The 26,917-nt window shown below is 47.9% G+C and overlaps 7 protein-coding genes across 7 annotated transcripts; all 7 read right to left on the reverse strand.

Moving 5' to 3' along the window:
- Positions 1–2,350: 2,350 nt before the first annotated feature.
- UGT1A1 (UDP glucuronosyltransferase family 1 member A1) lies at positions 2,351–12,537 on the reverse strand. The gene is made up of 6 exons (XM_058028036.1): positions 11,812–12,537; positions 9,518–10,462; positions 7,056–7,187; positions 6,873–6,960; positions 5,957–6,176; positions 2,351–2,648 (listed from the first exon to the last, which is right to left on the reverse strand). Exons 1-6 carry the CDS (start codon positions 12,535–12,537, stop codon positions 2,351–2,353), a joined length of 2,409 nt encoding a protein of 802 aa, XP_057884019.1.
- Positions 12,538–14,199: 1,662 nt separating this feature from the next.
- LOC131085630 (UDP-glucuronosyltransferase 1A1-like) lies at positions 14,200–17,478 on the reverse strand. The gene is made up of 2 exons (XM_058028037.1): positions 16,627–17,478; positions 14,200–14,220 (listed from the first exon to the last, which is right to left on the reverse strand). The coding sequence occupies exons 1-2, from the start codon at positions 17,476–17,478 to the stop codon at positions 14,200–14,202; spliced, it is 873 nt and encodes a 290-aa protein (XP_057884020.1).
- Positions 17,479–18,314: 836 nt separating this feature from the next.
- LOC131085631 (UDP-glucuronosyltransferase 1A1-like) lies at positions 18,315–19,205 on the reverse strand. Its single transcript, XM_058028039.1, has one exon. The coding sequence runs from the start codon at positions 19,203–19,205 to the stop codon at positions 18,315–18,317; it is 891 nt and encodes a 296-aa protein (XP_057884022.1).
- Positions 19,206–19,506: 301 nt separating this feature from the next.
- On the reverse strand, positions 19,507–20,939 carry LOC131085632 (UDP-glucuronosyltransferase 1A1-like). Its single transcript, XM_058028040.1, has 2 exons — positions 20,088–20,939; positions 19,507–19,518 (listed from the first exon to the last, which is right to left on the reverse strand). Exons 1-2 carry the CDS (start codon positions 20,937–20,939, stop codon positions 19,507–19,509), a joined length of 864 nt encoding a protein of 287 aa, XP_057884023.1.
- Positions 20,940–21,733: 794 nt separating this feature from the next.
- Positions 21,734–22,646, reverse strand: LOC131085634 (UDP-glucuronosyltransferase 1A1-like). Its single transcript, XM_058028043.1, has 2 exons — positions 21,795–22,646; positions 21,734–21,742 (listed from the first exon to the last, which is right to left on the reverse strand). The coding sequence occupies exons 1-2, from the start codon at positions 22,644–22,646 to the stop codon at positions 21,734–21,736; spliced, it is 861 nt and encodes a 286-aa protein (XP_057884026.1).
- A 640-nt stretch (positions 22,647–23,286) lies between these two features.
- LOC131085635 (UDP-glucuronosyltransferase 1A1-like) lies at positions 23,287–24,348 on the reverse strand. Its single transcript, XM_058028044.1, has 2 exons — positions 23,497–24,348; positions 23,287–23,301 (listed from the first exon to the last, which is right to left on the reverse strand). The coding sequence occupies exons 1-2, from the start codon at positions 24,346–24,348 to the stop codon at positions 23,287–23,289; spliced, it is 867 nt and encodes a 288-aa protein (XP_057884027.1).
- Positions 24,349–25,019: 671 nt separating this feature from the next.
- Positions 25,020–26,394, reverse strand: LOC131085636 (UDP-glucuronosyltransferase 1A1-like). The gene is made up of 2 exons (XM_058028045.1): positions 25,543–26,394; positions 25,020–25,025 (listed from the first exon to the last, which is right to left on the reverse strand). The coding sequence occupies exons 1-2, from the start codon at positions 26,392–26,394 to the stop codon at positions 25,020–25,022; spliced, it is 858 nt and encodes a 285-aa protein (XP_057884028.1).
- Between the last annotated feature and the right edge of the window lie 523 nt (positions 26,395–26,917).

Raw genomic sequence — 26,917 nt, forward strand, 5'->3', positions numbered from 1 at the left:
AGCCACAAACCTTTGTTATCATTCTTTCCTATTCTATTCTTAGCTAGCCTTCTGAGAAAATCCTTTCTTCTATTCTTTTAGTATAGTTTTAATGCAATATATATAATAAAATAATAAATCAAGCCTTCTGAAACATGGAGTGAAATCCTCGTCTCTTCCCTCAACCTGAGACCCCTGTGAACACCAGCACAGTGGATTCCTCCATCTCCCAGCAAGGGAAGCTGGGCTGGAGGCTCTGCCCTGGTTTTTGGCCCCCAGTTGAGGGGCAATAAGAGGGGACATCATCCCTGATTAACCCTTCCTGGGAAGAGCCCGAGCTGTGGTGAGGATCCAGCTCCTTCCTCTGAGCCAGAGCCTCTTGTCCCAAGTACTTTGGCTCCTAATTGCCTCTGGGAATCCTCTCCTGGCTGGCAGCAGTGTCCATACTCCTGGAGCACCTGGCTGGGGGATGAACAAGTGCCCTTGGAGTTCCAGCCATGGAACTGGGCTGGCTGGCTGGGAATGGTGGCTTTGTCCCTGCTCCTGCCTCTGGGTGATCCCAGAGTGGCCTCTGCTGGGCACTGGGAGGCTTCTCCAGCCCTGGCCCTGCTCATTCCTTCTCCAAGGGAAAATCAAGAGTAAAAAAAAAAAAAAGAAAATCAAAAATAAAGCAGTGAGGGTGAGGAGAGCCAAGGGAGGAAGAGGATACCTGGATTCTGCTGTTGTTTTTCTCTGGCTGTGTTAAAAGTATTTCTGAAATTAAATAAGTCATGGGATGGGCATTCTGAAACTTCCTTTCAGTTTTACTTCCCCTGCACAAGGGGGTTGGAGCTGCAATTGGGATATTTTTATATTTTTTTTTCTCAGTTTTGCTCCTCTGATCTGAAACCCAAGAGTTCTCCCCTTGTCCATGCAGAGAAAGTCACTGGGTTGATCCAGAGCCGGTTTGCAGCAGGGCACTCGGAGAACTCCCCTTCAAGGACATTCTGAAATGGGGAATTTTTTTTTTTTTTTTGGCATTGGACACTGCTGGGAGCCAGGGATGCTCAGAGAGCGCTGGAGCCACCGTGGCTGTGCTGTGACAGCCCTGAGAGGTCTGCAGGGTCTCCTCTGCAGCTGTCACCAGAGCCACGGGCACAGCCTGAGCTGTCACCTCGGGACGGTGTGGAGCTGCAGGAGCTGCATTTCCAAGCAGCTCAGCCCTCACACACCCCAAAGAAAGGTCTCCTTCTGTTTGTGGTGGGCAGCAGGAGGGGAAGAAAAGTGCTGGGCAGGTTGTGCGTGTCCAGGAGATTTGGGCACTGCAGTGGGGACAGGCTGAGGACAGAGCCTGCCATGGATTTCACACAGCTTCCCCTGAAATCCCTGCTTTTCCAAACTGCCAGGGAAAGGAGCAGCAGCAGGTGCTCAGCAGGACACCTGTGCTGCCCTGGTGTACTGGGATCCCCCAGCTCAGAGCCTGGAACATTCACCTGGGAGCTGTGGCACCTCTCAGCAAGGAGCAGGTCACAGGCAGCAGGGACAGCAATGCTGAGAAGGGGTTTGTGTATCAAGGTGGCTTTCACACCATCAAACCATGGGGATTCAATCTGTCCCTTCTCCAGCTCTTTTTCCATCAGCAAACAAGCATTCCCCTCCATAACTCTCAAGACAGAAAACACAGCAGCATTTATTTTTGGTATTTGGGGTTTATTTGTAGGGCTGGGGGTTGGGGGTCTTTTCCTGAGCATCACCTACAAAGAACAAATCAGTTGTGGGGGTTTATAAGCAAAGCTCACAAACTCTCCTCACTAGCAGGTGAGCTCCAGCTACAGCACATCTGCCTGATGGGCAATTTGGGGGAAACACCAGTGCTTTTCCAGCAGCTTGATATTGTTCAGGGTCTTGTAAACCCATGACGATGTGCATAGATCTTTGTCTGCGTGACAGGAACTGCGAGTGTACAACATTTGCCTCTCCTACAACAGCAGCCACACAGAGATTTCAAACAGGAATCTGTCTGACCAGATGGTTCTCCTAAAGTCCTCCAAAATCCCTACCTATCTCTGCTGCAGGTGGAGGTTGAAAGAAAAAGTCACTGAGTCCTCTGCACACTGACAGGTGGAAGCCAGGGGCCGGGGATTTCACCCTCAGACCTTCCCAAGTGACTGCAGCACTCCTACACAAGGCATTTTCAACAACCCATCCTTAATTAAAAAGCCAAAATTAGATCAGCGGAACAGCCCATCTCGTGCTGCTATTTCAAAGGATCCCTATCATTCCTTGGCTGAAAATCACAGTGTTTGATTCATTGCAGTGCAATTCGAGCTGTTCCCCGGCCCCGCTGCCGTGTTTGGAGCAGGAGCTCGGTCACCACCACCGTCCCCAGGTGCTAGTGGGACTTGGCTTTGGTGGCCTTGCCCGTCCTGCCCTTCTTGCCGCAGCACCTGCGGCAGCAGCAGACGCAGCACTTGAAGGAGATGAAGAGGAAGAGGAGGGTGACGGCGGCCAGGAAGGCGATGACGTCCAGCGAGTGGTACTGCACCCAGTTGAGGTCGTGGGCGGCGGGGCGCAGGTGAGGGGCCCCCTTGTGCCTCATCACAAACTCCACCCAGTGCACGGCCAGGTCCAGAGGGTGGATGGGTCTGTCCAGGTGCAGGTCGGAGAGGCGCTGGATGTTCTCCTTGTACCTGCCGAGAGAACGTGGGACCCTTTGAACCCCTCAGCGAAATCCCCAGGGCCCCGCCCTGGCAGGACACACCAGAGAGTCCAGGCTGAAAGAGGAGACCTCCCCATGGAGCCTTGCAGCACTATGATCCACCCCAGCTCCTTCCCCCATATGTCCCAAATTCTCATGGTTTTTCCTTTCCCTGTTCCCTCATTGGTTGTGGTACCCTTGCTGGCCAGCCCTGTCTTCCCTGTAGGGCACTGTCCTCAGACCATTTGCCACTGACCCCACAGTTAGCCTTGTGCAGAGCGCATGGACAGGGCTTTGTCCCTGATTTCCTCTTCATCATTGTCCCAGATTGCAAGGCAATGCGTGTTCTGTTTGCCATCTGTTAGAGGTGTGGCAGATGTCTTCTGTTAATTGGGCGATTTTCTTTATCTCTCCCACAATCACTCCTCCCTCTGAGGAGATATCTGCTGATAACAGCTATTGAATGTCACTGCATTCTGATAAGAACTGCAGCATCCCATTGGGAGATGCTCCGCCCAGAGGGAGGAGTCAAGCATTCCTAACTGGATATAATCTGAGCTCCTGGGACAGCAAGACAGCTTCTCCACTGGATTCCCCAGAGGAACAGCTGCCCCTTCCACTGGATCTTCAGAAGAAGACTGCACCTTTCTACTGGATCCCTGCTCCAGCAGAACCACCCCTGACACTGCAGGAGGGCTGCAGCCACATTTCCAATGGGACTGCCACCAACACCCTGACCTACAGGGTGTCAGGTTGGGTTCTGACTCTGTCAGTGTTGGTTTTGTTTACTGCATTGTTTATTTATCTTTTTATTTTCTTCCCTAATAAAGAACTATTATTCCTGCTCCCATATTTTTGCCTGAGAGCCCCTTAATTTCAAATTTATAACAATTTGGAGGGAGGGGGTTTACATTTTCCATTTCAGAGGAAGCTCCTGCCTTCCTTAGCAGACTCCTCTTTCCAAACCAAGACAATCGTGCAGAAATAAACCTTCACTGGAACTGATCATATAAAGGCCCTTTTGCCTCTCTTGGCTGAGCTAGTCCTGGTGAGTGTGGGCTGTGTGGACTTGACTGCCTTGTCTGAATGCTCACCCAGGTGGCTTTTCCACAGGAGTTGTGTCACCATTGAACAAGAAATGACACAAATTCACTTGAAGACTGGTTTGCAGGAGAAGGCTGAAAAATTGCAAAACTATACTATACTACATTAATACTAACTTAAAACTATACTAAAGAGATACTATACTACACTACAGAAAAACCCATGACTGAGACAGCCAGGACACAGCTTTTAGTGATTGGCTGATCACCCAGCTTTCACTGGTGTCCAATTAACAAAATCATTTTTGGTAAACAATCTCCATAACATATTCCACATGTGCAAAAACAGGAGCAGCGAATAGAGATAAGAATTGTTTTCTTCTCTGAGGTTTCTCATTGCCCTCCCTAGGAAAAATCCTGGGAGAGGGAATTATGTCTCTCTCTGTTCAGAGAATGTGAATGCCACAGAGATGCTTACAGGAAAACAGCTATCAGCACCCACCACCTAAACCCCAAGCTGCTGCAAGAGAAGGTGTTGCTCAAACATGGAGTTGATGCCTTGGGATTTCAGCTTTTATGTTATTAAAATCCTGAACTGCTTTTGGGTGGAACTCTCCAACTCTACACCCTGTCAGCTGCTGTTCTCCCATTTTATTCAGGCACAATTCCTCTGGGCCTGAAACTCAGGGATACCCTACAGCCTCAGGCCCTGAAAAATGTAAACAGCAGTGAACTGGACAGGGGCAAACTGGGGATATGTGCCCTCATAGCCTGAAGGTGTAATTGGGATATTTACCCCTGATATGTAAATGGACCAAACTTATGATTGTCTGAAAAACTCGTGACCATCATTTGTCTTGGGTGTAGTGTCTAGGAGGCTTCTGACTGCCCAAGCTGTATCTACTGGAGGCCTTTAATAAATACCCACTTTATTCTCTTAACCCTGTCTAGCCTCTGTTCTAGAGGGCCACTCCAAGGATCAGTTTTCTGGCACCCCAGATGGGACAAGAAAAGCTTCTGGAAAACCCTTGGACCAGAGAAAAATCCAGCTTTTTAAAATGCCCTCTTAACTCTCTTAATCTTTTCTAGCCTCTGTTCTAGGTAGCCACCCCAAGGCATCAGTATCACAGGGTGGGGTGGCTTGGAAGGACCTTGAAGCTCATCCCTCATGGGCAGGGACACCTTCCATCAGGCCAGGTTGATCCAAACCCCATCCAGGACACTTCCAGGGATGGGGCAGTCGCAGCTCTTGTGCTACTGAGCTCCTTGAGAAGGATAATGGCAAAGTTAGAGGCCCAGGAAGTGACAAAAAAAAATGAAAAAAAGAAAAAAGAGGGAAAGCTTAGTTTGAGCTCTCAGCAGAATCTCTGGGGTGAAGGTCTCTGGCTGAAAGGGGAGACTGGGGGTGGAAAAGCTGGCCAGCTCAGCTTTTCCAGCTGCATTATTATTGTTTTTGTTAGATGCAGTGTTATAGTGCTATAATAATAATTATTATTAATAATTTAATTGCCATTAAATATGGCAATTTAAATGCCATAAAAATTGGATAGGAAAAAATGTCAATAAGCTGCTATTTCTCAGGAATGTGGTTGAGTTTTCTAGTCCTTGGCATCCTTTAAATGGGAGCAGGGAAGAGTTCTCATGTCTCAAAGAAATCTCTGTGCTGCCTTTAAGCCCCTTGGGTGTGCTGACTGCAGCCCTGTGATGCTCCCTGGGTTTCCTCAGTGCATGCCTGCATGTCCCTCCTGCTCTGTGCTGGGATTGCCCAGCCTTGCTGAGCCAGGCAAGGCTCTCTGTGCTCACTGAATTCCTCATGAGCACCGAGGGGGAGAAAAATGCCTGAGAAAACTCACCTGTAAGATAAATGAGTGATAAATATGTTTGATATTTAACCCCACTGACCTGTGTCACCAGAGATTTGGGAACAAAAGCTGCTTGCCACTTGTGTCAAAGCCCTCTCTGTCACTGCCTTGGCTTTAAGAAGGTGACACAATTTTTTTGGCAACTTGATTACTTCCATTGCATTCCCAGCCCATCTGCCCTGCTCCCTGCAGCCTCCCTTCTCTTGTCCACTGAAGGGGACAGCCTGGAGTTAATCCAGGGCGAGCATCAGCTTCTCCATGGAAGCAGCTGCTATCAAATCCAAACTTTTGATCCAAGAAGCCATTTAGGAAGAGCAAAGCACCCTGCTAAGCCGGAAGTGAACGTGCTGGGGCTGCACAGTAAGAAGGGGGAAGGCTGTGCCTCCGGTACTGACGTTTTGTCGTTGATCACGGCTTTCAGGGCGTTGGAGATGTCGGTGGAAGTCATCTCCAGGATGTTGAGGGTCAGCCCTGCTCCGCGGGACTCCACTCGCTTGGCGTTGTCCATCTGGTCCCCGAAGAGAGGCATCAGCACCATGGGCACAGCGTTGCAGATTCCCTCATAAACGCCGTGGGAGCCTCCATGGGTGATGAAGGCACGAGTCTTGGGGTGGGCTGTGGAGGGAAGCACAGGCTTGTGTCAGCTCCTGGAATTACTGACTCCCAGCAACACGTCCCTGGGGAAAGAACATGCACCAGAAAGGGCTGTGGTTGGGATAAATCAAGGATTTGGGGCTGTTGTGAGAGCATCATCCCTTATGGCCAGACTTAGGGACTGGAACTTTGTAGATTCTCTGTCTTGGTTTGGGGTAATCCTCCAACTTTAGGATTAAACCAGAGCCAGGAGAGGTTAGAAAGGATGTTACCACCAATTAGTTTTTCACCACCTCTTCCATGGTAGTGAAGGTCTCTCACAGCTGAACCTGTTCTGTTACCAGCAAATCTGGCAACAATTCCACCACTTTAAAATCCCGAAGACCTGTCTGGAAGTGCTCCCTTGAGGACCATGAAATTTCTTTTCAAGCCAGAAGACAGGACAAAACCACAGCTGGCTGTTGAGACTGCTTAATGAGACATACTCTCATCTTCGTCTGCTACTGGAGTGTTGGAAAGCCTTTTCAAACAGATTTGTGTCATAATTTGGCAATTCCCAGCTAAGTTCCTAAAGGACCAGCTCTGGCTCCACCAGCAGAGGAAGGTTTGTGACCCACAGTGCTGAGTCAGGGGATGGTAACTCACACCTGACGTACAGATGATGCCCTTGGGGCCTCACCACGGCAGCCTGGTGTCAGCCCAGGGTGCCAGACCTACCCAGGAGGTCGTTCTGAGGCAGCCACTTGACGAGCTTCACGTTCTTGGGCAGGTTGGGGGGTGCCTTGCCTGTGTAGCGCCAGAAGACCTGGCAGGGGAAGCAAAGCCAAGTCAGATCCCAGCAGGAGAAGGGAGGGAGGAGCTGAGAGCTGCTCTGCTGGAGGGGGAAGAGGGGATTGGTACCGTCTGAGGGACTGTTCCCAAGCCCTCCGCGATCTCCATGGCTTTCTTCATGGGAATCTCGGACACCATGGAGCCCAGCGAGAAGACAACGATGCCGTGCTCTCCAGAGGCGTTCACCATGGCTTCAAATTCCTGCCAAAGGAAAGCAGGCCTTTAGTTAAAGCCCTTTCTCTTGTCAGGGGTGGAATTGCTGCCACCTTCCCACAGAACTCTCTGGAAAGGCAACGGAACAAGCAGTGAGCACGACAAAACTGGGACCAGGAAAATGAGTGGTTATTGGTAGTTCTGCATCCAAAGCAGCACGGCCAGCAGGTCCAGGGACGGGATTCTCCTCCTCTTGTGAGACCACACCTGGATCCTGCATCCAGCTCTGGGATCATCAGCATGAGAAGGACATGGGATTGTTGGAGCAAGTCCAGAGCATGGAGTTGACAGGGAGTCAGGAGCACCTCCCTTATGGGGACAGGCTGGGACATCCTGTTCAGCCTGGAGCAGAGAAGATTTTTGTGTGGAGACCTCAGAGCCCCTTTCCAGTGCCTGAAGAGGCCCAGAAGGAAGCTGGAGGAGGACTCTTCATGAAGAGTACTCCCTGCTCTTCCAGGGAGCAATGGGTTCAAACCAAAAGAGGGGAAATTTGTGTTAGGTATCAGGAAGAAATTCTCTCTGAGGGTGGGGAGGCCTCACAGGCCTCTGGCACAGGGTGCCCAGAGCAGTTGTGGCTGCTCCTGGATCCGTGGGAGTGCCCAAGGGGAGGATGGATGGGGTTTGGAGCCACCTGGGATAGTGGAAGGTGTCCCTGCCCACAGCAGGGGATTGGACTGGATGGGCTTTAACATCCCTTCCACCCCAACCTGTTCTATGATCCTAAAGAAAATGAGTCTTTGGGAAGTAAAAATTGGCACACTTAACCCAAGCCTGGATTCAGAGCTGGTGTTCTTCTCTCCAGGCCATGCAGCTACAAGAGAGAATTAAAATCCTGGAAGAGGGTTCTGACAGCAGATATCTCAAATTTCTAATATCTGGATTTATTGTATCTGCTTTGGGTGTGATAACATTGAACTGCTGCCAGTTTTGTCTCTCTTTTGTTTGAGTGATTTAAATAATAGGAGATCTAGCGCTGGAATCCAGGAACAAAAAGATTCCAATGAAGCAGAAAAAACCAGCCCAAGGCTGGAGCAAAAATTCTTTTAAACAGAAAAATGTTTGGTTGAGCCAAGGAAGGAAAGGCAAAACTGGAGGAAATTGTTGCAGGCATCAAAGCTAAATAAGGGAGAAACAATGAACTAAATGTTTCTGTAAGTCTGGCAATTGCCAGATGTTATCTCTGGGATCTGAGGGGATAACCACAGAACCATGGAATGCTTTGGGTTGGAAGGGACTTTGAAGATTGTCTCATTCCAACTCCCTGCCATGGGCAGGGACAACAGAGACTGACTCTGTCAGTTTATGCTCTTTTCCATATTTTTGTGGCTGTCTCAAGGCCTATTTAATCCTTTTTATATTCTGTGGGACATCAGTTTTACTTTGGTTTTTAGATGTTTTTGAGTTCCAAGGTCTGACTTTCTGCTCAGAAGTTCTCCTGCTATGAGAAAGTGCTTTGCAGCCCTGCTTTGGGGTTATGCACGTTATTTTAGTAGTGGTTTTAATCAGCACCTGCTCATACTTTTACAAAATATCTTCAGTAGAGACTCATGCAAAAAATAAGAAAATTAGCAGGATTTCTCAATGGAAAGTGGGGGATATCCCATACTGAGAAATTTTGGCACAGCTGAAGCAAAATACAGTTGCAGTGCAGAGTATTTTACACAAAAGTGGCAAAAGCATTGCTTCACTGGTGGTGGGGATTTAATTCCAGCCTGCCTGAACTGTCTGAAGTTCATGGAACATCCTCAGTTGGAAGGGACCCACGAGGATCATTGATCCAACCCCTGGCCCTGCACAGACACCCCAACATTCCCACCCTGTGCATCCCTGGTGTCCAAACCCTCCTGGAGCTCTGGCAGCCTCAGGGCTGTGCCCATTCCCTGGGCAGCCTGGGCAGTGCCCAGCACCCTGTGGGGGAAGAACCTTTCCCTAAAATCCAACCTAAACATCCCCAACACAGCTCCAGCCATTCCCTCCGGTGCTGTCCCTGGCCACAGAGAACAGAGATTGGAGCTTTCCCTCCACTGCCCTCTTAAGAAAGCTGGAGACAGGAAAAAGGAAAAGGGAATGGAAATAGACAGGAAAATTGGAAAAGAAAAATCCTTTTTTGTTTTTTTTTTTTGGTGCAGGTTTGACTGGGAATGCCGAGACATCCCACAAAGTAACTTTTCCCTCATTGTTGAAGGAATGCAGCGGCGCAAAATGCACTCCCAGCCACTTCCACCTGGCATCCTTTATTCCAGCCTGGGAGCTCCATCTCCTGGAGAGAGCTCACAGCGCACCCAACAGCTAAACTCGGGATAAAAACGGGAACTAACCTGGGATAATTTGTTTCCCCGAGTGCAGCCTATGCCTCCGACCAAGACCATGTTGGGCATGAGGGGCCTGGGGTACTCAAAGACAAAGTCGTATTTCATGAGCCAAACAGCGGCGTGGCTGAACAGCTCGGGCACGGTCGCCTCCCGCTGCAGGAACTCCCGGATCAAGGGATTGTAGGGGGAATAAAGGACAGAGCAGGCCAGGGAGCTGCCCAGGGTGGCCAGGAGGTTGCCCAGGCGCTGCCCGAAGGACATGCGGTCCGTGGAGCGCGTGAAGAACCGCGGGACGTAGGAAGGAGGGCTGGGACACATCGTGGCCTGGAATTCCACGCTGCACGGCAGCCCCCGCAGGAAGTACACCGAGGGCAGGGACAGATGTTCTGCCAGTATCTGCCCACATGGGAAGAAGGGATCCATAAAGATGGCATCAAATTTGCTTCCTTCGAGGTACTGGATCAGCTCTTTGTCGGACAGCAGACGCTTGCAGGAATCCAAGAACATGCTTGTAAAATTGGCAATTTTGGAGAGTTTTTTCAAGAAGGGCTGAGGTGTGAAACTCCTGTGGCCCATCTCTTTAAATTCTGCCTCCACAAACTCCTTGGTGTAGGACACAGGGTAGGTTTTCAAGGTGTAAAGTGGGGATGAATGGATCCGCAAATTTATCTCCGGCGCAACCACCACGATTTCGTGTCCCTTGTCCCTGAGCTTCTCTATGACCGGGAGTGTGCTGAGCCAGTGGCTGCCATCAATGGGTATGACCAAGAGCTTCCCACCTTCACCAGAAGTCCACAGCAGCAGGAAAAACACAGCCCGAGAGGCAAGAGAAAGAAATCCTGGCTTTGGAGAAACCATTTCTCCAGTGCCGCTAGCGAAGTTATAAACGGCGGTGAAACTGTGGCTGGGGATGAGGAGTGAATCACGGGGTGCTTCCCACTTGAATTTTAACTAAGGTGGGTTTTTAATTTTTAACAGGCAGAAATTGGGGTAATTTTTAACTGTGGGTAAATATTGGTTTTATCATCTGTTCACAGAGAAGGCTTTCAGTGAGTGGCTGCCGTGAGGTGAAGCTATGAATGTCTGGACTGACACCAGGAGGGAGGCGTGACCGACAGCCTGTGGGGCTGAGAGGCTGAATGAGAGCCATGAATGGGCTGACCAGCAATCACTACATCATTAACATCCAGTTAATGATCAACCCACTACCTTGAGTCCACTGCACTGATTGGACATGGAACTTGGCACAAATCTGACCTTTGGATTGCTTTGTGCCCCCAGAGTGTAACCAAGGAGCTAAGATTGACAGAGGTTTGATAAGAGGGGGTTGTAAAGGTTTATCTCCAGATTTGTTGCTCTATCACAGCAGTTATCAAAGTGAAAGCCCTGAATTTACAGTAGTAAATGTATTGCAACAAGAGCAATAACTCCTGCTGTCACAACACCACAGTGTCTGAAAGCAGAATAACCCAGGGAAATCTGCACTATTTGCACAGCACGAGGGGAATCTGAAAAAGGGAGAGTAGTTACAATCCTGAACGCTTCCTTTCCCAACCATCCTCTTATTTGCTATCTTGCACTGCTGCTCGCACAAATCCAGAGGCAGCAGAGCTCCCTCTGCTGTCTTTGCACACCCCTAGTTTTGGGCTGTAGGCGCTCATGGAATCATGGAATATCCCAAGTTAGAATTTCCCGACCCACAGGGATCATTGATCCAACCCCTGGCCCTGTACAGACAGCCCCAACAATCCCACCCTGCGAATCCCTGAGAGCATTGTCCAAACACTCCTGGAGCTCTGGCAGCCTTGGGGCCGTGCCCATTCCCTGGGCAGCCTGGGCAGTGCCAGCACCCTCTGGCGGAAGAACCTTTCCTAAAACCCAAGCTGATCCCCTCTCCTGGTGTTCTGTGCTTTGCCCAGCTTCCTGTTCAGTGGCACAGCAAAAGTGCCTGGGTATATCCACAGAGTTAATTCTATATTTCCAATTTTTGTTCAATCAAGTCTCCTGCAATTACCTGGCATTCCACATTCCTTAGGGATATTAAATCCTCTGACCTAGAATTATTTTGTCATTTGGCTGGACATAGAGCGTGCCACGAGAGATGGTGACCACCCAGCCTATGCTCTCCTGGAGAAAAACCCCTCAGCAAGCCTTGTGATCATCTCAAAGCCTAAGATTCCCACTCCCATGCCATCCTTGGATTTGATCACACCCTGCCTCAAGCACACAAATATCACTAAAGGAAACACTTGAAGCAAGCACATGCTGAACAAGCACCCTCAGGGTAAGCAGCGACAAACCTTTGAGAGTGGCTTCTTCTGCAGACAGTTGATGCCTCCAACATAGACCATGTTGGGCATGATGGGGCGCGGATACTCAAAAACGAAGTCGTATCTCATCAGCCACACTGATGCTTGGCTGAACAGCTCCTGCATCGTCACATCCCTGTGCAGGAACTCGGAGGCCAAGCTCTCGTATTTCAAATAAAACAGGTGGCAAAGCAAAGGCTCGGAGAGCCCGATCAAGAAGTTCTTCACTCGCTCTGGGAACGCCATGTGGTCGGAAAGAGATGATAAAGTCTTGGGCACGTAGGATACAGGGCTGGGAGACTGCGCGGCTTTGTAGTCTAAGGTGCAAGGAAGGCCGCGCATGAAGTACACAGAGGGGAGGGAGAGATACTCAGCCAGAATGGGCCCACAGGGCAGCACAGGGTCCATCATGACGGCATCGAATTTGCTGTCCTGGAGGTACTTCATGAGCTCTTTGTCAGACAAGAGATGCCGACAAGCAGAAGTGAACATGTTGGTCAGCTCTGTGATGTTTCTGAGTAAAAGTGAGAGCGTTAGACTCTCAAAGCTATTTTCCCCCAACTTCTGGTAGTATTGGTCCACAAACTCCTGGGTGTAAGGCACCGAATACGTTTTGATGGTGAAGGACTGGGAGCTTTTCAAGAGCAAGGCAGCATCAGGAACCACGGCCACGATTTCATGCCCCTTCTCCCAGAGTTTCTCCAGGACCATCCGCATGCTCAGCCAATGACTTCCATCCTGAGGCACCACCAAGAGCTTCCCACCATCTGCCAGACTCCAGAAAGCAAGGAAAAGCACAAGCCCAGCATGTACCTGATGCTTCCACATAACTGTCATGGGGGCAGGCAAAGAAACTAGCTGCTCCTCCTTGTGTTGTTCAGCAGCTTATGAAGAAAAAGCTCCTTGTACCTCATTTATATTGTGGCGGACACCAATGTTTTATCTCTACAAAATGTTTACTGATACAAGTTACTGGAGTTCAAAGACCATATTGCTGATAAAAGCCTTGATTAAAGTGCTATCAAGGCACCTATGCTTTGCTATTCATTTAGGTTATCTCAGATTATTCACAATAATCAGTAGAAAAAGCAGTTGTCATGGAGGGGTTTTGCTGTGTCAGGGTTGTTTCAAGTGACTCACTGTGCACTCAACTGACCCGGGCCAGATTCAAATCAGTAATCAAATTTGAGGCCACTCCACAGAGCTTATATCACAAGAATTGTGTTGCACTGTTGACAAGCAAGACCTAACCCCCAAACTTTGCTCGGGAAGGTGACTGGAGTTCACAGAGAATGTCCTCCATGGCAAGCTGGAGCTGGCACATGGAGCAGCAGAGTCACCAAAGTTTGGGTAACACATTAACCAACCACCTTTCACCTTCTTAGCAAAGCAGTGATAGAGCAGAAAGCACAGTTTGTGCTCAAGAGGGGCCATCAGAGTTCATAGGTGAATGGCTCCAGGCTAAACATCTTTCTGAAAAGCCATGATACAGCAGAATATGGGGCTCTTGCTCAAGAGGGGCCACGGGAGTTCGGGGTGAGAGGCTACAGGACAAATGGGTTTGAAGGCTCTTAATAACAGTCCCTTTCCCAAATTTCAGAAGTCTTGGCTGTGGTACATGGTATGTGGAAGTCCATACTCCTGGACAGAAGGGCCTGGCCAAGCAGATCTCACCTGCCATTAAGGCATATTCCACACGGGCAGGGAAAAGCTGGATACCAAAAGTTTGCAAGTTTACAAGAGCAACACAAGATACAGGAATGGTACCTGGACAAGAGCTGGCTGGAGAAGACAGATTCTTTTAGATCCCCCAACCAAGCACTCCTGAACAGAGTGAAATCTGATCAGTTTCTGCAGGCCTGGAAGGGTTCTTTTGGAGCAGGTAGGAATGATTGGAAATCTGATCCATGAAATGGCTACCTTTGCCAAAGGTACCTGAGTGTGATAAATACACTTCCAAGGCTAATCCTAAGTGTTATTCCAAGATTAAGACTAAGTGTTTCCTAAAATGTTTATTTGGAGAGGAGGTCTTCCATGTGGCCAATTAAAGAAAAGGGGTTCTTAAAAGCCAGCAAGGAGGACAGTAATGTTTATGGAAAATGCACTAAATAGGAAGGAATTTCAGACATCGGGGGGAGGGTTAGATTGGATATTAGGAAAAAATTCTTCATGGAAAGGGTTGTCAAGCACTAAAAGGGGTTGTCCAGGGGAGTGGTGAAATCACCATCCCTGGACGGGGCCCTTGGGGCCACGGTTTAGTGGTAGACCTGGCAGCGCTGGACTAATGGTTGGACTCTGATTTTAGAGGGCTTTTCCAATTTTACAGCTCCATAACTTGATGCAGTCCCATTCTGCAGCTGGTGAAGCAGAACTGTGGCTCTAGCTAGCAGTGGGGTAGCACTGAAAGACCAAAAATGACAGGAGGTGGAGGGAAGGGATTCTCACCTGCCAGAGTAGCATTTTCTGTGGTAAAAAGATCTCAAGTAATGAGGTGACGCAGCATTCAACAAGCCTTAAGGTGGCAGTACATACTCAAGTAGTGAGCTCAGAGTTGCAAAAACTCTCAAAAACTCTCACTCTGCATAAAGGCCTCTCAAATCCTGGTACTTGGTACCAAATCACTCCCACCTAGTTAAGCTCTGCTAACATTTCAGCCAAACTTGTATCATCTGTGAGACACTAAAACAAAACCCTATAAAAACAACACTAAAGAGGTAAGAAAACCCCCTCAACCCAAACCCTTGAGGCCAAGCTCAGAAAAGTTTGAAAGAAAAAAAGAAGTTCACAAGAGTTCAGCAAAAGTTCATAGAAGTTGTGACACTGGATTTTGAGCAGCACATGAACACCCTCCACGTGTTTACGAGTGCAGAGACTGAAGTCCACAAGCCCAGCCCATTCCAAAGGTGAGACAGCAGGAGGAAGTCAAGCAAAAGTACAGAACTGAGTGCCAAGGTTGTAAGCTGGAAACAGTACAGCAAATATCTGAGCTAATGCAATGCATGATTATCTCTCCTGTAAGCCTACAAATCCTGGCAGGCAGCCTGTACCTCTTATTAACCCCCTAAATCCCTTTTAAATTCAGAGGGTTTGTCTACAAAAAAGAAAATCTGCACCTCTTGAGTGGCTGATTCAGGTTTTTTGGGCCATGGTGTGAAAAAATACTCCCCTTTGTTTGCTCTAAGCTTGTTGCATTTCAGTGTTAGTCATAGGACAAATATTGGGAAAAACTATCAATAACCCTTGCACCTTTAGCTATGATTTTCCAGATTTTACAGACCTCTGCCATAATTATCATAGGTTTAGCTGTGCACTTTATTGCCTGTCTGCTTTTCTAGCCTGAGTGCCAAGTTTGAATAGTCTTAAAAATCCTCCATTTTTTCTGTGTGAGATTGAGCTTTTTCTGAAATATCTGACTTATCTCAGCATTTTGTAAAGCAAATATCTGAAAAACCCAATAGGAATAGTTATTATCAAAAATAGAATCCATGAGGATACTCTGCATACCCCAAAATCTATTTGAAAGCACATTAAAAAACCAGCTGAAATGAATTCATTTTAGAAGAATAAAGTAACTTATACTTTGTTTTTTCGATGTTGGATATAAATTTAACTATAGAGCACCACTGGCCTGGGATATACAAGCTGGAAAAATGGGCTTATAAAGGCCTCATAAAGGTCAGCAAAGGCTGATGCAAAGTTGTGCCTCTGGAATGTTGAAAGCGAAGGAAGCCAACCCACCTTGTCGTTGATCAGCATTGACTTCGATTTATTGATTAAATCAGCCACTTTATATAACAGTGTTAATTAACTTCATGCATATTGCAAAATTCGAGCTCACGATAGGTTACAGAGAAAACTCTAACCCCTCCTTTTGTTTTACAATACCTGTGGTTTGTTTATTGAAAACAGGACCAGTGTTCTCAGAGAGCCCAAGGACAGAATGTTTGCCTGTTATGGGAAGACTGTCTGAGAATCTTATTGTTTATAAAGTGGTGCTTGAGAGAGCCTAATTATTTCTAGAATCAAGCCTGGGAAATGCTTTACAACTACCTTTTACTTTTCCCTCAGCTGTATACCTTCATGGCCTCTTTCTTTCAGCCATGCTAGAACCAGACTCTCCACACTGGAACAGGATAATTTCATGCCACAAGACAGGTGCACAACAGCTTGAATGCAGGAGATAACAAAAAGTTAAAGAAAATAAATGAGATTAACAGTGACAGGAAAAGAGGTAAAAATCACTGCAACATGGAAAATTCAAACAGGATTCAGGAATCAATTTGATATAATAAAGTGTGTTCTCTAAAGGAGATACATGAAATTTGACGAGAAAGGAATAACCTGACCTGGACATATTCTGATAGAAAGTTCTCGGAGAAAACTTTAATGTCCTTCCAGGTAACAATGTTTTATGAGTTTATGACAAGTCAAAGCAGAGAGGATCCTTCTTTAAGGAAAAGAAAAAAAAAAAAAAAAAGACAGAATTGCTGAGGAGATCAGACAGAGGATAAATGGAGTACTCCTCAAAACAAGGTGTGTCTTGCACCACATCAACAGCCTACTCCAAAGCCAAAGCTGCCTTGAGCAGGGAGCACAAAGCCAATGGTGATTCTACCAGAGCTAATTCCATACACAATATTTTCTCCAACTTTCTACTCTGATAATCGTTCCCAGATACCAGAACAAGCACCTCCCTGCAAAGCACGAGCAGTTTGAAATCCTCCTTTCTAATGAAAGCTGTGTTTCAGCTTCCCTGAGATTTCCAAAGCCTGCAAGAACAAGAAGAGAAAACAGAGCGTGACCCACCTGACTTAGCTTCTTGTAAGCACAATTTACTCCACTAATCAGAACCATGTTGGGCATCAAGGGCTTTGGGAAGTGCAAGACAAAGTCCAGCTTCATGAGCCAAATGGAAGCCGGGCGCAGGAGATCCGGCACGGTCACCTCCCGCTGCAGGAACTCCGAAGCCAGTTCTGCATAAGGTTGGAAGACAATGTCGCAGAGGAAGAAATTGGGGATGTCATAGAGCATGTTCTTCACCCGCTGGAGAAAGGTCATGCGGTCTGTAAGGTCTGTAAATACTCTTGGGACATAGGAAGGGGGATTGGGGCACTGGGTGGCTTGATATTCCAAACCACACGGAATTTGCTGCAGGAAATACACGGAAGGCAGGGAAAGATACTCGGCCAATATTGCCCCACAGGGGAGGACAGGATCTGTGAGGACAGCATCAAACTTGCTCTCCTCAAGGTACCTGATGAGCTCCTTGTTGTGGATTAAGTGTGTGCAGGTGGCCAGGAACAGAGCAGATGTCTTCTTTGCCTGTTGGTACTGTCTAATGACTCTTTCCAGAAAAGGTCCTCCTTTAAATAAATCCATTACTGACCCTTTGAAAACTTTGTCCATCTCTTCCCGAGTGAAGGGGACTGGGTACGTTTTCATCACAAAGCTCTTGGATGGTTTGATCTGCAGGGAGACTTCGGGTGCCACCACGACCACCTCGTGTCCCTTCTGCTGGAGCATGTCCAGCAATTCCCGCATGCTGAGCCAGTGGCTCCCGTCCACCGGCACCACCAGCAGCTTCCCAGCAGCAGCCAGACCCAGCAGGGACAGGAGCAGAAGCACACCTGGTGGAGAAGCTCTGAGTCCCAGGGCCATTCCTGCAGGGATCAGCTGAGAGCCTCCAGGGAAGGAAACCCGCGGCAGCACAGGAGCTCCGGCGTTCGCTCCGCGCTTCTCAGCAATCTCTGCCACAGCCCAACTTTGTATCCTTGCTTTATCTGCTCTGTGGTAAATGTGTAATCACTGCTGTGATAAACGGCTGCATAACCAGCAGCAAAGGTCAGGCCACTGATAGATGTGGGGGATGCAACTGATAAGCCTCACGTTTTCATTAATCTTGGCAGCTCTTTCACCTTTGAGCACCACCAGATCAGCCAACACAACCTGTTTAGACTCCTCAACTTTGTTACTAGGCTGCAAACAGTCATTATCACCCTGGCAAAATTTTCCTAGATCTACAAGCAAACTGAGGGGCTGCTTCACAGCCTGAGAACCTCCATCCTGCTACCTTCCTCCAGATTCCGGCTTTGGAAATACCCAGGTGAAAAAGCAGAAAAAATTCACCAACAAAGAAAGACGTAGAGAGGCAATGAGGACAGAAGCTTAGGTGCATCTCTCAGTAAACACCAGAACCAATTACAGCTACAATTTGTGAATTAGGAATTGCACCTGACTGCATGCCATTGACAGCCCCACAGATCCATTTGTAACTCACTAAGAGAGTACCAAGTTACAAAAAGTCACACAATGTAGCTCTGAATACGAGAAATGAAAACAGCAAATGCAGAGCACACTTTAGAGGTAAGAAAGTACAGGACAGCTGCCTACAAATGGAAAGGGAGAGAAAAATTCAGGAACATTCATCCAACCACCCAACATGGGAAGGCAATTCCCATCTGCAACACAAGGTTCAAGCCTCCTGAACACAGAAATTACATCACAGCAAAAATTAAAATCAAAATGCAACCCACCTGAGGCAGCTCCTTGTGAGCACAGTTTACTCCTCCTATTGGAATGATATTGGGCATCAAGGGTCTTGGATAGTCTAGCACAAATTCCATCCTCAGAAGCCAAACAGAGCCCTTGCGTAAGAGATCCTGCACAGTCACCTCCCGCTGCAGGAACTCTGAAGCCAGTTTTGAGAATTGGTCAAAGGCAAAATTACAGAGGAAAAGGTTTTGGGTGTCAAAGAGCAGATTCTTCACTCGCTGGAAAAAGGTCATGCGGTCTGTCAAGTCGGAAAATGATCTGGGCACATAGGAAGGAGGATTGGGACACTGAGTGGCTTCAAAATCTAACCCACATGGGATTCCTCGTAAGAAATAGATAGAAGGAAGGGCAAGATGCTCAGCCAGGATCACCCCACAAGGTATTACAGGATCTGTAAGGATGGCATCAAACTTGCTCTCCTCAAGATAGCTCATGAGCTCCTTGTTTCGCAAGAGCTGTTCACAGATGGAGAAACAATAATCAGTGAATCTTTTCGAAGCTTCTACTACTTTGAAAAATATTTCAAAAAAAGATCCATCTTGAAATATAATATTAAAAGAAGCCTTGAATGCATTGTCGATCTCTTCCCGTGTGTGGGAGACAGGGTACATTTTCATCACAAAGTTCTCTGATGGTTTGACGTGCAAGGACACTTCAGGTGCCACCACAACCACCTCATGTCCCTTCTGCTGGAGCATGTTCAGCCCCTCCCGGATGCTGAACCAGGGGCTCCCGTCCACCGATACCACCAGGAGCTTCCCAGCAGCAGCCAGACCCAGCAGGGACAGGAGCAGAAGCACAGCTGGTGGAGAAGCACTGAGCCCCAGGGCCATTCCTGCAGGGATCAGCTGAGAGCCTCCAGGGAAGGAAACCCGTGGCAGCACAGGAGCCCCGGCGCTCGCGCCGCGCTTCTCAGCAATCTCTGCCACAGCCCAACTTTGTATCCTTGCTTTATCTGCTCTGTCATAAATGTGTAATCACTGCTGTGATAAAAGGCTGCATAACCAGCATCAGAGTTCAGGCAGCTGATAAATGTAGGGGATGCACCAGGTAAGCCTCATTATTGTATTAATCTTGGCAGCTCTTTCACCTTTGAGCACCACCTGCCAAGCCAACACAACCCCTTTGGACTCCTCAAATTTGCTGCTAGAGGGCAAAGAGCCATTATCACCAAGCCAAAATTTTCCTAGATCTGCCTGCAAACAGAGGGGCTGCTTCTCAACCTAAGAGCCCCCAGCCTGCCACCTTCCTCCAGATTCCAGCTTTGGCAATACCCAGGTGAAGAAGCACAAAAATTCAACGGCAAAGCAAGACGTAGGGAGGCAACAAGGACAGAACCCTTAGGTGCATTTCTCAGTAAATACCAGAAACAACTACAGCAATTTGTGAATTAGGGATTGCACCTGTCTGCAAGGCTTTGACAGCCCCAAAGACACGTTTGTCACTCACTAAGAGAGTAGTAGCAAGTTACACAAAGTCACACAACACACACAGTGTAGCTCTGAATATATGAAATGAAAGCAGCAAATGCAGAGCACATTTTAGAGGTGACAAGGCAAAAGACTGATGCCTACAAATGGAAAGGGAGAGAAAAATTCAGAAGCATTCATCCAACCACTCAACATGGGAAGAAAATTCCCACCTGCAACACAAGGTTCAAGACTCCTGAACACAGAAATCCATTACAGCACAAATTAAATCAAAGTGCAACCCACCTGAGGCAGTTCCGTGTGAGCACAGTTTGCTCCTCCAATGGGAATGATGTTGGGCATCAAAGGCCTGGGGTACTCTAGCACAAATTCTGACCTCAAGAGCCAAACAGAGCCCTTCTGAAAGAGATCCTGCACAGTCACCTCCCGCTGCAGGAACTCTGAAGCCAGTTTTGAGAATGGGTCAAAGAGAAAATTACAGAGGAAAAGGTTTTGGGTGTCAAAGAGCAAATTCTTCACCCGCTGGAAAAAGGTCATGCGGTCTGTCAAGCCGGAAAATGATCTGGGCACATAGGAAGGAGGATTGGGACACTGAGTGGCTTCAAAATCTAAGCCACATGGGATTGCTCGTAAGAAATAGATAGAAGGAAGGGCAAGATGCTCAGCCAGGATCACCCCACAAGGTATTACAGGGTCTGTAAGGATGGCATCAAACTTGCTCTCCTCAAGGTACCTGATGAGCTCCTTGTTTCGCAAGAGCTGTTCACAGATGGAGAAACAGTAATCAGTGAATCTTTTCGAAGCTTCTACTACTTTAAAAAATCTTTCAAAAAAAGATCCATCTTGAAATATAATATTAAAAAAAGCCTTGAATGCATTGTCCATATCTTCCTGTGTGTGGGAGACAGGGTACATTTTCATCACAAAGTTCTCTGATGGTTTGACGTGCAAGGACACTTCAGGTGCCACCACAACCACCTCGTGTCCCTTCTGCTGGAGCATGTCCAGCCCCTCCCGGATGCTGAACCAGGGGCTCCCGTCCACCGATACCACCAGGAGCTTGCCAGCAGCAGCCAGACCCAGCAGGGACAGGAGCAGAAGCACAGCTGGTGGAGAAGCACTGAGCCCCAGGGCCATTCCTGCAGGGATCAGCTGAGAGCCTCCAGGGAAGGAAACCCGCGGCAGCACAGGAGCCCCGGCGCTCGCTCCGCGCTTCTCAGCAATCTCTGCCACAGCCCAACTTTGTATCCTTGCTTTATCTGCTCTGTGGTAAATGTGTAATCACTGCTGTGATAAAAGGCTGCATAACCAGCAGAAAAGTTCAGGCAGCTGATAATATGGGGATGCAACCGATAAGCCTCATGTTTCTATTAAAATATGTTTGCAGATCTTTCACCTTTTACTGCCACGTGCCAAGCCAACAGAGCCCTGTCAGACTCCTCAAATTTGCTGCTAGATTGCAAACTTTCATCACCCTGGCAAAATTTTCCTAGATCTACCAGAAAACCAAGAGCCTGCTTCTCAGCCTGAGAGCCCCCAGCCTGCAACCTTCCTCCGGATTCCAGCTTTGGAAGTATCCCATTGAGGAAGCACAAAAATTCAATGGCAAAGAAAGACGTATGGAGGCAACAAGGACAGAACCCTTACGTGCATTTCTCAGTAAACACCAGAACCAACTACAACAATTTGTGCATTAGGAATTGCACCTGTCTGCAAGGCTTTGACAGCCCCTCAGACGCGTTTGTCTCTCACTAAGAGAGTACCAAGTTACACAAAGTCACACAACGTAGCTCTGAATATGTGAAAGGAAAGCAGCAAATGCAGAGCACACTTTAGAAGTGAGAAGGTACAGGACTGCTTCCTATAAAAACTCAGGAGCATTCATCCAACCACACATCATGGGAAGGCAATTCCCACCTGCAACACAAGGTTCAAGCCTCCTGAACACAGAAATTACATCACAGCACAAATTAAGAACAAAGTGTGACCCACCTGAGGCAAATCCTTGTGAGCACAGTTTGCTCCTCCAATTGGAATGATGTTGGGCATCAAGGGTCTTGCATAGTCTAGTACAAATTCTGACCTCAAGAGCCAAACAGAGCCCTTGTGAAAGAGATCCGGCAAAGTCACCTCCCGTTGCAGGAACTCTGAAGCCAGTTTTGTGTATGGGTCAAAGAGAAAATTACAGAGGAAAAGGTTTTGGGTGTCAAAGAGCAGATTCTTCACTCGCTGGAAAAAGGTCATGCGGTCTGTCAAGTCGGAAAATAACCTGGGTACATAGGAAGGAGGATTGGGACACTGAGTGGCTTCAAAATCTAACCCACATGGGATTGCTCGAAAGAAATAGATAGAAGGAAGGGAAAGATGCTCAGCCAGGATCACTCCACAAGGTATTATAGGATCTGTAAAGATGGCATCAAACTTGCTCTCCTCAAGATACCTGATGAGTTCCTTGCTTTGCAGAAGATGTCTACAGCTGGAGAAAAATAAATCAGAGGATCTTTTCATAGCTTCTACTGTTTTAAAATATCTTTCCAAAAAAGATCCATCTTGAAATATAATATTAAAAAATGCCTTGAATGCATTGTCCATATCTTCCCGTGTGTAGGGGACAGGGTAGGTTTTCATCACAAAGTTCTCTGATGGTTTGACGTGCAAAGCCACTTCAGGTGCCACCACGACCACCTCATGTCCCTTCTGCTGGAGCATGTCCAGCCCCTCCCGGATGCTGAACCAGGGGCTCCCGTCCACCGATACCACCAGGAGCTTGCCAGCAGCAGCCAGACCCAGCAGGGACAGGAGCAGAAGCACACCTGGTGGAGAAGCACTGAGCCCCAGGGCCATTCCTGCAGGGATCAGCTGAGAGCCTCCAGGGAAGGAAACCCGCGGCAGCACAGGAGCTCCGGCGTTCGCTCCGCGCTTCTCAGCAATCTCTGCCACAGCCCAACTTTGTATCCTTGCTTTATCTGCTCTGTGGTAAATGTGTAATCACAGGTGTGATAAAAGGCTGCATAACCAGCAGCAAAGTTCAGGCAGCTGATAAATGCGGGGCATGTTCCAGATAAGCTTGTGTTTTATAACAAAACCTTTAGCACTTTTGTCACTTTGAGCGCCACCTGCCAAACCATTGTAGTCCCTTGACACATCTGAAATTTGCTGTTACGTCTCACACAGCCATCATGATCAGGGCAAAATTTTCCTAGATCTGCCTGCAAATAGAGGGACTGCTTCTCAACCTGAGATGCCCCAGCCTGCCACCTTCCTCCAGATTCCAGCTTTGGACATACACAGGTGAACAAGCACAAAAAATTCAATGGCAAAGAAAGATGTAGTGAGACAACAAGGACAGAAGCCGGAGGTGTATTCTCAGTAAACACCAGACCCATCTATAATTTGTGAATTAGGAATTGCACCTGTCTGCAAGGCTTTGACAGCCCAAAAGACTCATTCGTCACTCACTAACAGAGTACCAAGTTACACAAAGTCACACAACGTTGCTCTGAATACGTAAAATGAAAAACAGCAAATGCAGAGCACACTTTGGAGGTGAGAAGGTACAGGACTACTGCATACAAAAATTCAGGAACATTTATCCAACCACCCAACATGGGAGGAAAATTCCCATCTGCAACACAAATTTCAAGCCTCCTGAACATCACACCACAGCACAAATTAAAAACAGAATGTGACCCACCTGAGGCAGCTCCTTGTGAGCACAGTTTGCTCCTCCTATTGGAATGATGTTGGGCATCAAAGGCCTGGGGTACTCTAGCACAAATTCTGACCTCAAGAGCCAAACAGAGCCCTTGCGAAAGAGATCCTGCACAGTCACCTCCCGCTGCAGGAACTCTGAAGCCAGTTTTGAGAATTGGTCAAAGACAAAATTACAGAAGAAAAGGTTTTGGGTGTCAAAGAGCAGATTCTTCACCCGCTGGAAAAAGGTCATGCGGTCTGTCAAGTCGGAAAATGATCTGGGCACATAGGAAGGAGGATTGGGACACTGAGTGGCTTCAAAATCTAAGCCACATGGGATTGCTCGTAAGAAATAGATAGAAGGAAGGGCAAGATGCTCAGCCAGGATCACTCCACAGGGCATAACAGGGTCTGTAAGGATGGCATCAAACTTGCTCTCCTCAAGGTACCTGATGAGCTCCTTGTTTCGCAAGAGCTGTTCACAGTTGGAGACACATAAATCAGTGAATCTTTTCGAAGCTTCTACTGTTTTAAAAAATCTTTCAAAAAAAGATCCATCTTCAAATGTAATATTAAAAAATGCCTTGATTGCATTGTCCATCTCTTCCTGTGTGAAGGGGACCGGGTACGTTTTCATCACAAAGTTCTCTGATGGTTTGATGTGCAAGGAGACTTCGGGTACCACCACGACCACCTCATGTCCCTTCTGCTGGAGCATGTTCAGCCCCTCACGCATGCTGAACCAGGGGCTCCCGTCTACCCATACCACCAGGAGCTTCCCAGCAGCAGCCAGACCCAGCAGGGACAGGAGCAGAAGCACAACTGGTGGAGAAGCACTGAGCCCCAGGGCCATTCCTGCAGGGATCAGCTGAGAGCCTCCAGGGAAGGAAACCCGCGGCAGCACAGGAGCTCCGGCGTTCGCTCCGCACTTCTCAGCAATCTCTGCCACAGCCCAACTTTGTATCCTTGCTTTATCTGCTCTGTGGTAAATGTGTAATCACTGCTGTGATAAACGGCTGCATAACCAGCAGAAAAGTTCAGGCAGCTGATAAATATGGGGGATGCAACCAATAAGGCTCATGTTTCTATTGCAAAATCTTTGCAGCTCTTTCACCTTTGAGCGCCACGTGCCAAGACAACAGAGCCCCTTCAGACTCCTTAAATTTGCTGTTAGCTGGCAAACATGCCTCACCATGGCAAAATTTTCCTAGATCTGCCAGCAATCAGTGAGGCTGCTTCTCAACCTGAGAGCCCAGATTCAGCCACCTTCCTCCAGATTCCAGCTTTGGAAATACCCCATTGAGGAAGCACCAAAATTCACCAGCAAAGAAAGACGTAGGGAAGCAACAAGGACAGAAGCCAGAGGTGCATTTCTCAGTGAACACCAGACCCAACTACAACAATTTGCTTATTATGGATTTCACCTGACTCTAAGGCTTTGTCCGCCCCACAGATGGGTTTCTAAGTCACTAAGAGTGTACCAAGTTACACAAAGGTACCAATAACTAGAGATTGTAGGGACACTTAAAACTGGACGTGACAGAGAAAAGAAAATCCGGTGCTCACTGGGCATGCTTTGACAGAAGGTTCTCAGAGAGACTTGAAACGTGCTTCCAGGTGACAATGTTTGTTGCGCCTATGGCAATTTAGAATATTGAAAATCCCTCATTGAGGGAATGAAAGGAGACAGAATTGTAGAGGAAATCTGCCTGATTGGATCAGATTCTGAATGAACATGTCCTCAATTTAAAGTGTGTCTTGCGTCACATCAACTACCTTGATGAAAGAGGCTCTGAGGAACCCACTTCGATCCAAAGCTGTCTCGGAGCAGAGACACAGGACCAATGGGGATCTACCAGAGATAACTCCATATACAGTACTTTCTCCAACTTTCTACTCTGATAATCGTTCCCAGATACCAGAACAAGCACCTCCCTGCAAAGCACGAGCAGTTTGAAATCCTCCTTTCTAATGAAAGCTGTGTTTCAGCTTCCCTGAGATTTCCAAAGCCTGCAAGAACAAGAAGAGAAAACAGAGCGTGACCCACCTGACTTAGCTTCTTGTAAGCACAATTTACTCCACTAATCAGAACCATGTTGGGCATCAAGGGCTTTGGGAAGTGCAAGACAAAGTCCAGCTTCATGAGCCAAATGGAAGCCGGGCGCAGGAGATCCGGCACGGTCACCTCCCGCTGCAGGAACTCTGAAGCCAGTTCTGCATAAGGTTGGAAGACAACGTCGCAGAGGAAGAAATTGGGGATGTCATAGAGCATGTTCTTCACCCGCTGGAGAAAGGTCATGCGGTCTGTAAGGTCTGTAAATACTCTTGGGACATAGGAAGGGGGATTGGGGCACTGGGTGGCTTGATATTCCAAACCACAAGGAATTTGCTGCAGGAAATACACAGAAGGCAGGGAAAGATACTCGGCCAGTATTGCCCCACAGGGGAGGATAGGGTCTGTGAGGATGGCATCAAACTTGCTCTCCTCAAGGTACCTGATGAGCTCCTTGTTGTGGATTAAGTGTGAGCAGGTGGCCAGGAACAGAACAGAGGCCTTCTTTGCCTGTTGATACTGTCTAATGACTCTTTCCAGAAAAGGTCCTCCTGTAAATAAATCCATTACCGACCCTTTGAAAACTTTGTCCAGCTCTTCCTGAGTGAAGGGGACTGGGTACATTTTCATCACAAAGTTCTTGGATGGTTTGATGTGCAGGGAGACTTCGGGTGCCACCACGACCACCTCGTGTCCCTTCTGCTGGAGCATGTCCAGCAATTCCCGCATGCTGAGCCAGTGGCTCCCGTCCACCGGCACCACCAGCAGCTTCCCAGCAGCAGCCAGACCCAGCAGGGACAGGAGCAGAAGCACAGCTGGTGGAGAAGCTCTGAGTCCCAGGGCCATTCCTGCAGGGATCAGCTGAGAGCCTCCAGGGAAGGAAACCCGCGGCAGCACAGGAGCTCCGGCGCTCGCTCCGCGCTTCTCAGCAATCTCTGCCACAGCCCAACTTTGTATCCTTGCTTTATCTGCTCTGTGGTAAATGTGTAATCACAGGTGTCATAAAAGGCTGCATAACCAGCAGCAAAGTTCAGGCAGCTGATAAATGCGGGGCATGTACCAGATAAGCTTTGTGTTTTATAACAAAACCTTTAGCACTTTTGTCACTTTGAGCGCCACCTGCCAAACCATTGCAGCCCCTTGACATATCTGAAATTTGCTGTTACGTCTCACACAGCCATCATGATCAGGGCAAAATTTTCCTAGATCTGCCTGCAAATAGAGGGACTGCTTCTCAACCTGAGATGCCCCAGCCTGCCACCTTCCTCCAGATTCCAGCTTTGGAAATACCCATGTGAAAAAGCACAAAAAATTCAATGGCAAAGAAAGATGTAGTGAGACAACAAGGACAGAAGCCGGAGGTGTATTC

Source organism: Melospiza georgiana, chromosome 7 (assembly GCF_028018845.1).
Source record: "Melospiza georgiana isolate bMelGeo1 chromosome 7, bMelGeo1.pri, whole genome shotgun sequence".
NCBI lineage: Eukaryota > Metazoa > Chordata > Aves > Passeriformes > Passerellidae > Melospiza > Melospiza georgiana.